General features: G+C 42.2%; 1 protein-coding gene across 7 annotated transcripts in view; it reads left to right on the forward strand.

Moving 5' to 3' along the window:
- Window positions 1-17,250, forward strand: part of lrba (LPS-responsive vesicle trafficking, beach and anchor containing) — a 194,049-nt gene that overhangs the window by 81,741 nt on the left and 95,058 nt on the right. For all 7 annotated transcript variants that reach the window (XM_030426003.1, XM_030426021.1, XM_030426031.1 and 4 more), the window contains exons 35-36: window positions 637-745; window positions 11,303-11,469. In XM_030426003.1, coding sequence (XP_030281863.1) covers window positions 637-745; window positions 11,303-11,469 — 276 coding nt within the window. The remainder of the gene's footprint in view (window positions 1-636; window positions 746-11,302; window positions 11,470-17,250) is intronic.

Raw genomic sequence — 17,250 nt, forward strand, 5'->3', positions numbered from 1 at the left:
GCTGAAACAGCAGGCTTAGGTTACAGTCATCCCCTGGCCCCTAAACCCCCCTCCACCCCACAGTCAGTCCCAGTCTGCCCCATCCCTCCTCTCTGGCCCCTAGTCTGTTATTGTTCCACTTTGCACAGTCCTGACCTTTAGGGCTGTAGAGAGGTTTCTCTGACCTGCACACACATACGGGCACACACATAACATGCATGTTTCATCAACACTGATAAGAAGTGGGAGGGAGACTACATATGTAACAACATGGGCAGAGATCCTCCCTCCTGTCAGATGCATATCATTAACAAATCAATTAGCACCTGCACCCCAGTTAGAGGGTCTATCTGGTTCGGTTTGGTTTTCCAAATTAGATTTTCTGCTTATTTTGCACGGCTCCTTCTCAGCATTTTATGGATATTACATGGCTGTTCCTTCCCCAGGTTACCAGATATCACACGGCTGAACAGATGTTTTAAATACGCCAAAGCTCAAGATTTTATGATATTGCTAAACATCTGTCTGACATTTTCCCCAACTATGACTGAAGTTAAATTGACATCCACATGCCTTCGTATAAAAAGTTTGAATAATGATTGTAAATACATGTATGCAGTTTTCCAGTGAGCTGATGTCCATCTGCACTCTCCTCAGGCTGCTGAGTCACACCATGAAGGACCACCTGGTTCGCGTCGCTAATGAAGCTGAATTTATCCTGAGCCGACAGAGGGCTGAAGACATCCATAAACATGCAGAGTTTGAGGTAAGACGCGGCACAGTTCTGGCACAGACACACGAGCATGAGAACAAAATGACCATTGACTTAACTTTAGATGTAGGAAAACATTAAAGTCGATCCATATATATACATTGTTTTACAGTTGATTGATTGCAGCCTAAAGATGCAAACAGAAACGATGCCCTGCAACTTAAGGCTGAAATGTGTAACTTTTAACACTGGTGTCAACTGCAGACCAGGTTATGAGATTGCATAAAAAATGATTTTTCAATTGGACAGTAATGCTGTTGTCAACCTTGTTTGACTTACTGGATATAGGCTGTGGATATGAGCCTAAAATTTGCCAGCTATTCCAGTTGGCATACTCCTCTGTTTTTGCTCTTTGCTTCTTAGTGTTTTTAAAATCGCCTTCTCTATGGCGAACAACAAGAACCTCCAAAAATGGCAAACTATTTGCTGAAAATGGCAGGTAATCCTAAAGGCTCATTTATTGGGTCCTTTTCAAACAATATAAGCGTCACTGCCAACAGACCTTTCTGCATCATTCACAGTGGCATCAATGTTAAGGAGTAGATGGCGCCATTTAAAATCAAATAGGCCTCCGTGGACCTCCACTTTTCTTTCGCCACCGAACAATCGCCTCCCAGCTGTTCTGTAGTCTCTGTGCCCAGAGGGAGTAACATCAAAAAGTAGTACTGCTCTGTTGGTCCGTATCCGTTAGCTTTCAGAAAACGTGCAGAAATATGTAGGGAATGAACGCAGACGAAGCTTTTTGTCTGTATCCATGTGCATATTTAACGTTGAGCATAAATGAGCCTTAACCCTAGCTAGCAGTTGTTAACCCTTTCTTTTGGTGGGATTTAGCTATTTTATGCCTGAGCTCCTCTTCCCAGGTGCAGGTTCTTCTGACAGGTGCTAGCCTCAGAAGAATGAGCAAAGATAATACGATCAGTGAAGTATTCCAGTGCAGGCTTTTTGTGGATAAGAAAATGTTCATCAAGCATAACCTATCCGTTAAATGTTTCTCCTGTGAGATCCACTGGGAGTCAATGCTTGCTAAGTTTGGACAATCAGGTCTGTTTGTAGACTTGGGTCCATCGCTCCTTTGACTCCTTTGATGGAAATGTTGAATAGTTGATATTCCAGTCAGTGAGGGCACAGAGGAGCTGATCCAATGACTACTTTTAACTTGTCCGTCAAGCTTTGCGATCCGTCACAGCAAACCTAGAGGATAAATGTTTACTTTTCAAACATAACCCCGTGCTAATCGTGAACACACACACAAAAAACACATGGACTCACTGAAGTAGTTTGAGGTTGGAGATCACGCTTGGCATATATCACTAACCAAACATTGTGTAGTGTTAATTTATCCCCGTGCCTCTCCGTCTAACTGCTGCCCTGCCCCTGAAACATAACTTCTCCCCCTCCTCTTCCTACCAGCTCTCAGCACAAATGTTGCCATTCACGTATAGCTGCCGGGCCAACTCTATCCTGACCCATGGGCACCCTTCGTTGCCCCTTTCCCAGTCCAACTCTGCTGAACTCCCCCCTCTCTGCTTTCTAGATCTCACCAAAATCATTTCCTGTCCTGCTGAGATCCTGTCCATTATACTCCCGCTGGGGGTGTATTTTGCCAGTGACAGGGATATGGCATTCTCCCCTCTCTTACATCCCTCCCTCCTTCTCTCCCTCATTTCTCAGGAACCTGCCAGCACTAAAAGCTGCAGACAGACCTGAGAGGTGCTGGCCTGAAGGGCCGACTGTGTGTAAACCCACCACCTCCACCCCCGAGCCTCGGCCCCCACTTTGCAGTAAAAATGTGATGCTTTTTTTAAGGTTCAAGGAAGGGTCTCTGTTACATTCGGGTAAAGTGAAATCCCTGAAGAGTGCTGAAAGTCAATCAGAGGGTTGGAGGCACAACTCTTGCACATCAAAGTTTTGTCAGTGATTGCTATGTTTTGCTCTCTGTCTTGGATGGGCTGCTTTTCTGCGTAATTGTCATCTTGTTCTTGTGAAGCCAGTGTCAGTCATCTACACAGCATTATCTGACATGATCTGTCCTTATCATTATCAACACAGACTGTTGGAGTACGATTTAGTTCTACTAGACGTTTTTATTCTCCTGCATACCCGCTTCAAGAAACGGAGTACAGTATTTGTGCTCTTGCAGAAGTTAACAGTATGTCGGGGTTATACAGCTGTCTTCATCTGACACAAGTAAAAATGGCTCAGTATGTTGCCTGACTGGCAGACAGACAGACTTGGCAGCCAGTTCGCACACAACAGCCTCGAATGATCCTGCTCTGCCGCGGCCTCTTGCTGTGGCTGCAGGCCAAACACTCTCCGAGAAATGGAGAAGGGATTGGGACATGGTTACACACAATCCCAGGTATGAGTCCCTCATTCCACTCTTAGCATTCAGACATTTGGCATTGCAGGTAACAGAGTGATTGTCCCAAGCTCTCCAAATTGTATTCATTGTTTAGATTTTTTATTTTTTAAATCCAGTTTGTTTGCTCTAGCTGAATCTTCTCTACAAAGGTTACTTAAGAACGAAACCTTTATACTCTTATGGAAAATCTAGATTAACTGTAATCATTTAGCATATTACCACTCAGATGAGCGATAAGCTTTCATGCACACTCACACACCGATGGCAGAGACACTGGAAGCAAATTGGGTTAGTGTATGTACCTCATGTCTCGGCAACAAGAATTGCACATTAGCTATTTAACTAAAATAATTCAAGTCCTATTTTCACCTTCTGCTAAGGAGATTATGTTTTGGCCTGTACGTTAGTTGGTTGGTTGGTTTGCCCGCAGAATTGCACAAAAAACTACTGATGCAAATGCCCCATCATGCAATGTGAAAAAAAAAGTAAGAAAACATTTCTGCAACATTTGTGTTAATTTCTCAGGGAATGATGCATGGATCTTTTGGTAAAAGAGTGCAAACGACAGCAGAGGAAGAGACCTCATCTGTTTTCTTAGCTCTTCTTATCAACCCTGTTCTCTACAGTCATTTGTGTTATATATGTCATTGTGCGCCTTTATTAGTACAATACTGTATGCAGTGAAATAGGTTCAGTTTGTAACATTTCCAAATGAAGCAGCGTTATTAGTTTCATAGACTGTCACTCAATTGGCTGCACAAATACAACTAATAGAAAGTTATAGCTTTCTATTTGAAACTTGCTCTGCCTTTGCAATCTCCCTTAATCAGATACCCACCACAGCTCGTCCCAAACTATGTTTCACAATTGAATTCCCCACTTAAATGCAGTTGCTCCTCAGTGACCTCTGAGAAGGAGTGAACCCCTGATAAGTCTTGCTCTGATATTGCTGTATTGATTTTTGCCTCCATACAAGCTCTGCTTGAGCCTGCTGGAGCCAACGGTTTCATTTTGCACTGCCACAATAAAAATAACAGGCCAATGAAACATCCCCCCTGAGGGCGGGGGTGCAGGGTTTTGAAATAATTTTCAGCTATGTCCTAGTTTTTTTTTTTTTTTTTTAAGTGTTGTTCCTCTGTATTGTGTTGCGGTGACAGTCTGGGTTGGGTTATTGTTTTGTGAGAAATAAAGCTGAAAATAGGCGTCTAAAATGACTCATTTAGGATGTCATTGTGTTCGACTGGAAGAGAGAAGGTTTTCTGAATCACACAGCATCAACTGCATCCTTCCGCACAATGCTATTCTGCATTAAATAGCTGCTGTTGTAGTTAATCTCCAGCAGCGAATTCCCAGGAAGGGGAATAATTCAGCACATAAAAGCAAATTTATGTTTGCTCCTTGTCAGACTTCATATCCTTGTGAAGGCAGTGATAGAGAATTTAGATACCCCTTTGCCTCAGAGACATAACATATGCTTTCTCTGTCTCGCTGTCTCTCTCTCCTTCTCCCTCACACCCTCACTAGCTCTCTGCGGGACAGAATTGAGTTATCTTTGGCCCTGAGAGTAAGTTATTACAGTGGGCTTAGGGTGAAACAGATGAAGATAACTAGGGAGAAATCCAATTACCTTTTAGGGTTCTCTATCTAAGAGGATCCTTAATGTGAAGGAGATCTGCAGATCGGATGCTGCTGCCCGGCACAGCAAGTGATAGACTCTGATATCTTCCAGAGGAGACGGAAGGAGATGGAGCCCGAGAGATAGAAAGGAAGAGGGAGAAATCGAACTCCCTCTTTTTATGGGGTTGTTCATTAGGGATGAAATGTGGTGGGCTCAGGGGCACAAGGGCAGATAAGAAGGTCCAGATAGGGAAGAGTGAGCAAGACCCAAGTCATTCCCATTCTTTCTTACTCATTCCTTCTGCTCAATCTTTTTCTTTTTTTTATATATATATACCCCCTTGATTCATCCCCTCCTGTTATATGGAGTAATTGAATTGACTGTCTGAGAGATCCTGTGAAAGCCAGACGATAGCAGCTAATTAGCGCTTGGCGTCATTGTCTCCCCTCTGCTGAGCTTGTAAAACGATCCGGTCCTTCTCCTCACGTTAATGACATTAACATTGAGCTGATGCTCATTATGTTCTATTATCATAGCACCAGTCTCTGGAAACTTGGGCAACACAGAGCTCAGTATCACAGAGAGAGCTTTGGCTTGATTGTACTGTAATAGTTTAAGTTATGTCAAGAGATTACCTAATTTAAGATATTACAAAACATCCAGATTGAAATCTAAACAGCAGGCAGATCAGTTAAATTACTCCACAAAAAACTCTTCAAGAGAATTACTTTTATTGTAAAAACAGAAGCAATCTGCTGTACAAAGGTTACAAACACAGGAAGAGCCAGAGAACCACAACTCCCAAAGGCTATTTACACCACATCGTTCGCAGCACACGGAGTGATAGCTGCCACCAACTGTAGCTTGCTGTCATGTAGTTGTCGCAACTGTAATGTAGTATGTCAGCAGGGCTGGATGCCCGGACACCTCATTATGTGCAAAACTGCTGTCAAGAGAATGAGAGAGGAAAAAAACAAGGAACATGTCTATATCTGTTATAGCATTGTTGCACAAACCACCAGGATGTCAGCAAACTAGAGCAAGAAATATCATCTAGTGGTAGGAAAGAACTCTTCGAGACTGAATCAGAATTATGTTTATTGCCAAGTAGATTCTCACATGCAAGGGATTTGCCTCGGTCTTTTGGTGCTTAACAAAAAACATGGTATGAAAAAATATAAATCAAGATGAAAGCAAGCAGTGCAAGTTGAGAAGCATAAATGGATAAAATAAAATTAATAACATTTGAGACTAGAATGGCACTCAGTAGAGAGCATACCTCTGCCAAGGCCAAAAAGTTCCCTTTAATTCAATCAAGCCTAATCCAATATGTGTGTGTGTATGTATATATATATATACATACACATGTCAAAAAATCCACTAGACCTGTTTTTTTAATTTTTGTCCGAATCGAAAACTCATTTATAGATACCAGCCACCCAGATGATGGATTTTATTCATCAAGATCCATGCATTATTAGAAATTAGTTTAATACTGCTGTCAAAGCGAGCAAACAACAAATCGACACTGGTGCAGATAATGTAAAAAAAAAAAAAAACAATATGGGCACTATTTAAATTAAGGAGAGCTCTACAGTTTTGCAGGAATGTACACAATTTTGACTGAGCATGTGCATTCACTGTAATAATTGAATATACATGTTTGATATGAGCGAGATGGAGTCCTAGAGATGTCAGTGTGGGTTGATTTTAGTCTTGATGGACTGGAGCCTTCTGCCGGAAGGAAATGTCTCAAAAAGTTTGTGCTTGTGGGTGGGAGGGGTCAGCCAAAATCTTACCCACTTGCCTTCAGGTCCTGGAGAAGTACAGGTCCTGGAGGGATGGCAGATTGCAGCTGATCCCTTGTCCTTGGCAGAGGCATCAGTGTGCCAGATGGTGATAGAGGAGGTGAGGTTGGACTGAATGATGGCAGTGAGAGTGCACCATCACAGCCTTTGGCAGGTTGAAGTTCCTCAGCTGCCACAGGAGTCACATCATGTTTTGGCTTTGAGGGAGCTGATGTTCCTGTGTCACCTGAGGTCCTGGGTGATGACGGTGCCCGTTAAGTTCGAGGACTGGGGATGGTGTAGGGGTGGTTTAGTTCTTTCTGTAGTCCACAGCCATCCCCCCTGTCTTAAAGCCTTGAGCTTCAAGTTGTTCGGTCTACATTGAATGATGGAACATAAGAAATGTATAGCGTGGTATCATTTGGTGATGCTTCTGATACCTTTTTGGTAGTTACTTTTCTTTTGACTGTCTTTGACTGTTTCACTGACGACACCAGGAGGAAGAAGTGTAGAATTGGTGCAGAATGTGGTTGGAACAGTAGTCTCAGTCCCACTCCCTTCTCTGTGTAATGAAGTCCCTAGGCACCTCCTCTGCAGCTGCCATCATTATGTGTGACCAGCTAACCTCGAAAAATGACTTTACCCAACAGTTTCCTTTTGATACAGTCTCTTTATAGAGAAGGATAATATTGTCTTTTGTTATTTTATTTTGTTTTTCCCATGAGCAACTGGTGTTAAGCCCATAATTCAGAATAGACTTCAGTGTGTTGTGTTATGTGGCATTTCCCAAAACCTGAACATGGTGTCACTACCCTGTATTCATGATCTCAGACAACGGTCAATCCAGGGGACGCGTATTTTTCATCTGGTCGCGTCCTTCCTTCATTTGACTATTTTTCACCTCCAGACGACAGTTTAACACGTATGATTTTTCTTGTGGCATGACCTTGAAGCTGAGCTGGAGTGTGATGCGGCGGGAGGAGGATGCGGTTTTGCAGAGAAAAGAGGTTCCTGGGTAGGAGAGATGAAGAGGCTGCCAGCTGAGCAGAGTGACCAGTCCATTAAAGATCAGCCACAGACAGTGTGAGGGGAGGAGCAGGAGGGAGGAGGGGGAAGGAGGAGGAGGAGGAGAGAGATACTTTGATAAGTGTTGCGCCTGCGTTAACCTTGATGGCCGCTAGCAATGGGCCGGTGCCAGCAGCAGGGATCTGTTTCAACTGGATTAGATTATTTTTTTTCCGTCTGTGCTCCAAGAGAGGAGGGGGGAAAAAAATCAATACTTGGGAGCACGGCATGACAGGGGCATCATTTCAGAATTGAAGTGGCTGTCAGGCATTGTCATTTGGTGACTTTTGTTCGCCATTGTACTTTTAAGCCCTCATTTTTCTCCCCCTCCTCTTCCCTTCACTCGTTTCTTCCCTAGCCCATTGTCTGAATTCCCCTGGTGACATTTTATGTTGCAATTTGAAAACTCGAGGGCAAGAGATCAAGTGCAAGAGAATCTCTTTGAAACCAATTGGTGGACTGGTTCAGCATCTACTTTTGTTTAGCGACCCCCATCCTCCTTTTTCTCATTTCATCCTCTTGTCTCCCTAGACCTCCATTGTGTTCCAGGAGGAATTTATTTGTAGTGTATTTGCATTCTTTGATACTAGACAAGGACAAGTCTGATGTCTCGCCTTCCTCTGGACAGTTTCTCTGCCCGTTTGTAAATGAAACCCTCTGGGAGCGCTTGTCGACGGATGTGAGAAATTGGAGATTCTCGCAGAGCGATAGCCCAGCCTTGGAGAGTGTGCAGCCCTGATGTGCCACCAGTGTCAAGACATTGCAAATCAAACACTTTAATAACATCTCTGCTGGTTTTGTTTCTTCCCCCTGTTCCCCGACAGAACCTCGAGACCCTGGTTTTGTCAGTTGGCTCGTTGAAGGCTCGCTGTGGCACGGCACCGCCGCTAGACCTCTCTCTGTCACTCTAATTGATAAACATAGGGCTGATATCTTGTAATGAGCCTCCATTCTCCAGCCTATTACACTGGTTAACCCTCTCAACCCAGCGAGGGAGAGGAGGAGGGGGAGCCGAGGCATCGTCTGACAACAACCACAGCATTTAGATAAGGCTGACACTGTTACAACACCACCGGCATTGTGAAACTCTTCCCCTCGTTTCCCATGCTTATTATTTGTAGAATCAGCACAGCAAAAACTTGAGCCAGTGGTGGTGCTAACGAGTTTTAGAGATTTAACAGATAGCTCATTTGCGTGTTATGCTCTTGTCTGAAAGAGATTCAGTAATGTTATTAAAATGCGTGCGTTCCAAAAGCTTTGTCTCTGAACGTCTCAATTTTCCTCCATTATGTGATTTTAGAGATGATTATGGTTCTTTCCACTCCCTAGTCATTCCCCTAGCAACCCATTTCCTCCAAAAACTCCAACACACATCCATAGTTATTTATTTGAACCGTTGATGAATTACGGGAGACACGACTCAGTGTAATTGACTCGATTAATGCCAGCCATTATCATTTCGTCTTCACCAAGCTGTCTCCTCGGGCAGAGCAGGCACTCGCGCCGGCCCGACCCTGTCAGCCAGGCCATGTAATGGAAGGTGCTGCCCATGATTACAGTGTCGCAAGTCATAACGGTCTCACTGCCAGCGAGTTGTGCCCTGGTGACTGTCTGGGTAGGAAGCTAACAGAGCACAGTCCCTTCTCTTCAGCTGCCCTCGTTTAACTTTGTGAATGAAAGTGCTCGCATGTCTTTTTTAGGGTTGTTTTCTTGTCAAAATATGCACACGGACTTCTTCAGTCAGTCCAGAAGAGGCATGTTTCTAATTGCAAATGGGAACAGATATGTTTTAATTTACTTCTTATGTTTCTTCAGCATTCCTTGAAAGGAAAGAGAGAGCAGTTTGTTTGAAAATAGTCCAAAGGCTCCTATTTAGATTCTGCCTTTTATCCTGTCTGTTGATGGCAGTGAATACAGGCTGATGCCAGCTGGGAGATTTAGTTATTCGCTTTAACCTTCATAATAACATAACATAATAAGTCCTTCATAATAGCCCTGCATATTCTCTGACTTCACATCAACGGAATGACCCCCAGAATTAACAGTGACTTGTCTTTTCCACTTACAGGCAAATCCAACTTTGGGTTTTAATGGCACTACTTATGTGTTCAGCTTTTTTGGTTGTTGTTTTAGGGGTGAGACTGTGAATTTGGCCTTTTCTCCTGCCGTCGACTTTGGCTTGGGATATGAGGAAAGCCTATTACAGCATGGAGGGTTTGGGTGTTTGGGCAGGCTCAACACACAGGTGATGAAGTGTTTGTTTATGGTTATGAGTTTGAACCCAGCGCTGTTGATTAGTACTGCAGACTTTGCGCGTCTCAGACAGGGGCAGATGGAAATTGACTTTTTATAGGCTAGCTACTTACATCTGTTTAAAGGACGGAAATCCACATAAGCAAATGGATGATTTCTACTTTTATTCTACATATAAAATGTTTTATTTCCCAGACTGGGGTATTGTTAAACTTATAAAGTATAACATACAGTGTCCTATGCAATAACATGATGCTGAGTGCAGCTACAGTTGTAGCATTTTGAACATCGTCTCAGTCCCCTAGCTTTGGTCTGGCTTTTTCGCTAGCCTTCAGTGCCACTGATCAAGATTAATGGACATGCAACACACACACACTCACACACACAGCAAAGCAAAGCATTCTCTGGTCGAACATTTCAAACACTTACTCAGAAATTCCTTCTCCATACTCCCTTTACTTTGCTCGTTCCCGGGTCATCCCGCTGGAAGGTCAAGGCCCACTTTAATGTCACACAAAGAGACACAGATTGATAATTAAGGCCCGGCAGGCTGCAGAAAAGACCCTCTAATGTGATTTATACGTATAGATTTTCTGTCAGATATGAAATGTTGTCGTTCAAATTGAAGAGGAGGACCTATTATAAAGCGCTTTACTGGTAACTTTGGAAAAGCAGGTTGCATTTGGTCAGTTAATACTTACTATGTTACTGTTGTACCAATGGGTGAGTTTAAGGTTAATTTGATAAGGAGGGTAATACACATCTGAAGCAGCATTAATAATTGAATGAGCTTTTGTTCTTAATACCGCAGCCATTTGCTTCAGTTACAGGAGGAAATACAAATACGCCATTGCAAGCCTGATGATCTGTGTGGCTCTCAGTGCTATACATAGCACATGTTTTTCCTCTTCCTCTCCTCCTGCTCACCCTCAATAAGAATATAACTTTGAAATATTTGTTTTCAAAGTAAGCTGTGAGTTTACAATTGATATTGAATCTGAAGCAGAGATTGGAATCAGCACACTATCTCAAATTATCTGTATTATTTTCAGAAGGTGTTTTTACTTTAAGCATCGCTGCAGAGTTCAAAGGCCCATTCTGATAACAAATTCTGACAGAGAAAAATGTCCTCCCTGTGCATTGTGGGTATCGTGTGATTTGGTGTGCCGGAGGGCATTAGTAAATATGTGTCCACTGTTATTAATCAACATGACATGAGGACAGAAATGACCCTTTTCATTTGGTTCCACTCAGAGTTTCTGTACGTGAAAACACTATTGTGCTCGAGACTCTATTGTTCCTTCCTATAGATCTGTTTTTGTACACGTTGGTTTCAAGATGCTAACAGATTTTATGATTTATTTATGTACTGTAAAATCCATTCTCTTGAAACATTTGTGCATGTGCTTGCGATGTATACACTTGCAAAATGTGTCATGTGTTTGTTCCTCTTTCCTCTGCAGTCTAACTGCGCTCAGTACGCAGCGGAAAAGCGAGACGAGGAAAAAATGTGTGACCACCTGATCCGAGCCGCCAAGTACCGCGACCATGTGACAGCCACGCAGCTCATCCAGAAGATTGTCAACATCCTGACTGACAAACATGGAGCCTGGGGAAGCTCTGCTGCAAGGTAAAACCAAACCAACACTAAAAACAGAACTTTTTAACCATTCTAATTTGAGATATTCTTGCGTTTTCTTACATTATTGAGTCATTTTACTTTAAGGTAGGATGGTCATTAGGCTTTAACGTTGTCATGAAACCAGAATTTTAATAGTAGATGCTATGCTTGTTACTTCTTTTGATACCATGGTTAAAAAAACAGTGCTGGGCCCACAATATAGGATTGTATTTTTTAAATGATTAATTTAATGTTTTTGGAATTGGAAAAATAATACAATTTGAGGATTTGGTATCACTTTCTATGAATTGTCTATAATGCATTCTAACATATTACAAACACGCGTACATAATGCGTTATAATGTGCCTATAGTGCTGTACTTGAAAGGTCAGTTATCAATCCTACATAATTGCTGGTCACAAGCTGGTTATAAGTCAGTATAAGTTGCCATAGTTTGCTTTAAGTAAAGTGAAAATAATATGAAATCAACTCAACAACGGCACACAAAATGTATAATTTCTTTTTTGTACCAACATACAATGATTATTATTGACTATATTTGTAATGCATGAAAAATATTGGCACAACAATGAGTCGTGGTTATTGTTGGAAATCATTATGAATATTCAAAAGTGCTTTTAGCTATGACAATAAAGCATTATAGACACATTACAGTGCATTATGTATATGTTCATTATGCGTCATAATGTATTATAAGCATGGGCTTAATAGAAAGTGTTACCAAAGTATCAATGGCGACTACATTAATCAGACTTTACCACGAAAAATTAATTTGTAGTAATATGGAGGAAAGTCATGTCTTGAGGATGGCATGGCTTTCACACGTATACAAATAATGCAATTCACATTTTGCCCATGTTTAATCAGTCCTTACTACATAACAGTTCTTTACTACTAAATAATTTGTAAATGCGCCGTTGTAATTTGTTCTCACCAGGATATTTTAGACAGTAAGTGAAACATTGTATAGAAAAGACTTTAATCACGAGGACGCACCTGTTTTTTTTTCTTTTTTCTTCATGAACCGTGTTCATCGCATGTAATTTTCTCCGCCTGAAATTATTCAAACCACTGTAATCGTTTTAATCTCATCATAATCTTTTCTCATCCCCCAATACTCATGACTTTGATTAAATTAGATTTGCAAAGGTGAAAATGTCAGCTGTGGGTTGAATGATGCATTGACTCGGGAGACAGATGAAAGCCATTTAAACAGCTCCGCTCCCATTAAGAACAGAGGGAACCCAATCCTCTGTGTTTGTTTCGCCAAATAGGCAGCAGAATCCAGTGCAGCTATTCCCTAATGATGGCTGTTTGTGCAGGTAGTGTGTAATGGTGAGCTGGAGAGACGGCCGCTGGCTCGCGCTTGTTAGGCTGAACCAAGTCTCCGGAGACTCGTCTGGCGAGGGTTAGTTTGCTGTTGGATCAGGAGTCTATCTGTGGCCGCCTTTGTTTTCCTTTTCTCTTATATCAGGATGCGGTGTATTATTTGTCATATTTTTCTTCCCTTGATCCCATCTGCCTCCCTTTCTTTTCTTTTTTTCTGTTAGTCTCCATGTGTACTCACACAAGGCTGAGCTATTTACTATGGAGATTGTGTTCTACGAGCCCTGGCCAGAAAAGTCCCCCATTACCGGCCCTTTATGCCGTCGCGCTATTGATGGTTTTCCTAATGGCTGCCGATGGGCGCAGGGAGCCATTGGCACTGGGCCTTGGAGTGCAGCGCTCTTTTAATAAATCACAATCAGTCCTGTGCCATTACATCAATATTTTTGGTCAATTACTGTGAAGGTCAGGTGGTGCAGCTTCGCACTGGATCCCGTGGTATGCAGGCGTAGGAGAAACATCTGGTGCTGCAAACCCCAGAAAAAGAACAAGTTAAAGGAAAAAATGGTCACAAGCACACCTGAGTACCTGCAGGCGTCCTAATACAAGAGATGTTCTTTTCCTAATTATTCACAGGCAGCGGTGGTGCTGCCTGTAAATACAGACGGGAGGGGAAGGACGGATGCACACAATGAAACCGGCAACCTTTCTCCTGCTGTGAAAATGAAATCCAGGAACACAAAGACAATGCGCTGCTATGATTACGACCTTTTGTTACTCGGGTGTAAAATCCGAGCCTGCCTGCTCACATGCCATAAAAACGTATTCCCCAAAGTTTCCATTCAATAAAGAGTCTGAAAATGAAAATATTATTTTCTCACAAGCTGATGGGAATTGTTGTTTCCTCACGGCAGGCATCTAATATCTTCTGACATAGTGTGACCCGCCTGAATGCAATTTGTGTCTTAATATCCAGCTTACAGCGGCCCTGGCCTCTGGAGGAAAGAGGTGTTAGGTGATTTTCCCTTTTCCCATTCCCCTGCTTCGTCTTTCCTCCGTCTGCGGTTCTGTCTCTCTTCGGCACAACATACAATTTCTTTTCTGGTTTCTTTCTCACTCCTTGTCCTTTTTACTCTTTCTAGTTTCACTATCGGCTTCAGTTGTATCGCCGAGCGTCCAGGGAGGATTCCCTCCACCAAGACAGAGGCAGTATCTATCGTTTTTGTGCCCTTGTCTGTCATCTAGTGTCAAGACAAAGACAGATTCACAGCCAGACAGATAGGTCGACTACCTGTTCATCCATACGTGTCTGTCCCAGCGTCTTGAGACTCAGGTGTACAACATGCCAACCTGCTGTCTTTTTAAAGGAAGAGAGAAGTAAATGAACAGCCAGCGAGATAGCCACAAATGAAACAACTGGCAGATGTCATTTTTTTTCCCTCCACATCTTTCCATTTTTTTATTTCTTTTCTGTGAGCCCGGGTCCACTGAGCATCCAGACCTCCGCAGTGTTTATTTGGGTCAGGAATCATCTTTCATGTATATGACACCTAGACAAAGTCGACGGACAGAGAGGGGAGATGAGGGCAGATGACTGAGAACGCCAGCTCACAGTCTCTGGGGACATATGCACTGCTCTCCTCTTTTTTTTTTCCCCCCTTCTCATACCTTCTCTTTATTGCATTCTAATAGGCTGACTAATGTACCATGGAAATTCACTCTGGATGCAGGAAGCGGGGAAGTAAAAAAGGAAGGTGGTGGCAGCTGAGAAAAGGTTGAAGTGTGAATATAGAAGCGGTGTGCACACTTTGTTTTTCATCCAGAGTCGTTGTTGACTGGTGATGTAGCCAGTCTGTTGAAGGCAAATGGAAACATTACTGAAGATGCAGAGGTTTGGCTGTGCTTCAGAGCATTAGCTGTTCATCTGCTTTGTCTCCTTCTGTCCTTATTAAAGCTGCATCAGCATGTTTTTTTTGAGTCCTGGTCTAGTCGCCCCCAAATCACACAAAAAACACACACACCTCGAGCACCAGCTCCTCTCCCTCTGCTCCTCCTCCCTCGTATAAGCAGCTCATTTTCTGCAGCACCACTGCTCTAATGGACGCCCTTAGGCTAGAGGCTTCCCAGCCAAGGGACATCCATCTTTTGGCATGTCACACTCCCGCCCGGCAAAAAATCTTTGTGATGTGCACTCCAATTTTTCTTCAGTAAATCAAATCATCCTTCCTTCAGAAAGACGAATGCTTTAGGGTTGGAGTGTTATAGAGAAAATCAATGCCAGCAAAATTGAAACAGTATGCCCCCGTATTGATCGGCCTTGTGAGATCGAAAACGAACAGCTTTGTAACTGTTCTGCTGGACAGTTAGCTGACCTGTAATGGACAAACTATTGATATTAGCATTACTATTTTATCTTGTGCTATGTCATTTCTCCAGCGCACTATTGAGGGAAGGAAGCCAGAGCAGAACATCCTCAGTTAGAAAAGGTTTCATCCTCTTATCCGCTAACGATACAGAAGACAGTGTGAAATGGTGTCTACACAAATACTAAGGGGGGTTTTGTCTTATCAGTTTTTTTTTTGGGGGGGGGGGGGCTGTTTTGGTTTTATTCAAGGAAATCTTATTTTCCTCTACATGATATCCCCATTAAACATACAGCATTTTATCTAATTACAAAATGAGTGCAGAGCAACTACTAATGTGTATACAACATTGTCCCTGGCTCATGAGGGCTGCAACAAAAAAAATCATCATACCATCTTCATCATCAAATTTGTGGTGTTGTCCCAGCAACAGTCCAAAGACTAAAAGTATTCAACAGTGATCAAAACAGAGAAGTAAATAATCACATGTAGAAAAGTGGAATCGGTTAGGGGTTTGGCATTTCTGCCGGATTATGACAAAAGCAATTAATTTGTTTTCAAAATTGTGATTTCATTTTCTGTTGATCGATTAATATCTTTATCAACTCATTATTCCAACTCTACAGAATAGTATGTGAGGCATAAATAGAGTAAGCCAAGAGCATCTATTGTATCTATTCTCCAGTATCTACACTACTTGCTAGGGCGGTAATGAACAGTTGTTTTTATTATCATTTAATCTTCTGTATATTTCATGATCAGTCTTAAAAACGGGAAAAAAACTGTGAAAAATGCTAATCATACTTTAACAGAGCCCATCATACCATCTTTAAGTTATTTGTTAGATTCAAACAGCCCCACAGCATTCAGTTCATGCCTATTTAGACGTGCGCGTAACCCGAAGATGTGTAGGATTATTTCCTATCTAATGACTTAAATGATGAGTTGATTTTCAAATTTGTTGATTAAGCCCTCCAAAACTTACAAATCTGAAGTATTAGGTTTTAACAATGAGTATTTCTGACTAAACATGCTACAATCAAATATTATTTATCTGAAGTTTAGATTCAAAAACCTATATTATCAGCTTATTATAAATGAGTTGATGCGGTTTGATCATATATTATTTAAAGGAGAAATCAACATAAAAAACCTCCCAACTCTAATCATAATGAGACATTCCTAAATTTGGATTGACGTCCTGATGCGTGACATCTTTTTATTTCAATTTAGCTTCACAAACTATGAACGACTGAGAATAGCACCAACAAAAACACAAAGACAGAACTAAACAACAGAACTAAAGCTGTGGCAATTTCTTTCCATCTAGTGCTTATATTGTGAAATTGATCGAGCAAACTGGTTTTCAGAGCCTTTAATTTTCAATTAATCACCCATATGATTACAGCTCTTCTGCTCATTGTCCTGTAGTTGGCTATCTTGGTAGTTGTGTCCCACTCATCAAGCCTCCTCCTCTGGATTGCAACTTTGTCACCCTCCCGAGTAATCCATTAATTATGCTCCGAACATACCGTGTGGTTGTACTCGCAACAGAGACAGCATTCGTGTTCACATAGCACTTTTTTAGATAAATGGCTGCACGAGAAGCAGCCGCAGCCAGATTAATCTCTACTAGTATGCTTTCGTTCCAGACTTAAATCACAATTATGATACATAATACTGAATGTAATGCATGTGTTAAAGCCGGGGCCTGCACAGTGTCCGCGCTGCCTTTGCGTGCATGTTTTATGAACACGCCGTACATTACGGCTGCGCTGGTACTGTGCACGCAGAGCTGAAAAAGGAAATGGGACTCCAGCACGTCAGCGGAGATTATAACCATAGGAAACAAGAACATAACTGTTTAGAGTACACTGGCTCTCGGAAATGCACGACTCGAGAGGGGGCAGGAAGACGGAGAGAGAGAGAGGGAGATGGATGGAACAGAGGATGAGAGAGAGATATTTGTTACTGAAGGATCAAAAGTTAAGATGGAGACAAAGACAGGACAGGGACATTTTTTCTTTCCACATCCTTTCCTCTTGCTGCAGTATATACTAAACCATAGCAATGAGTGAT

This window comes from Sparus aurata, chromosome 1 (genome assembly GCF_900880675.1).
Source record: "Sparus aurata chromosome 1, fSpaAur1.1, whole genome shotgun sequence".
In the NCBI taxonomy this organism is placed as follows: Eukaryota; Metazoa; Chordata; class Actinopteri; order Spariformes; family Sparidae; genus Sparus; species Sparus aurata.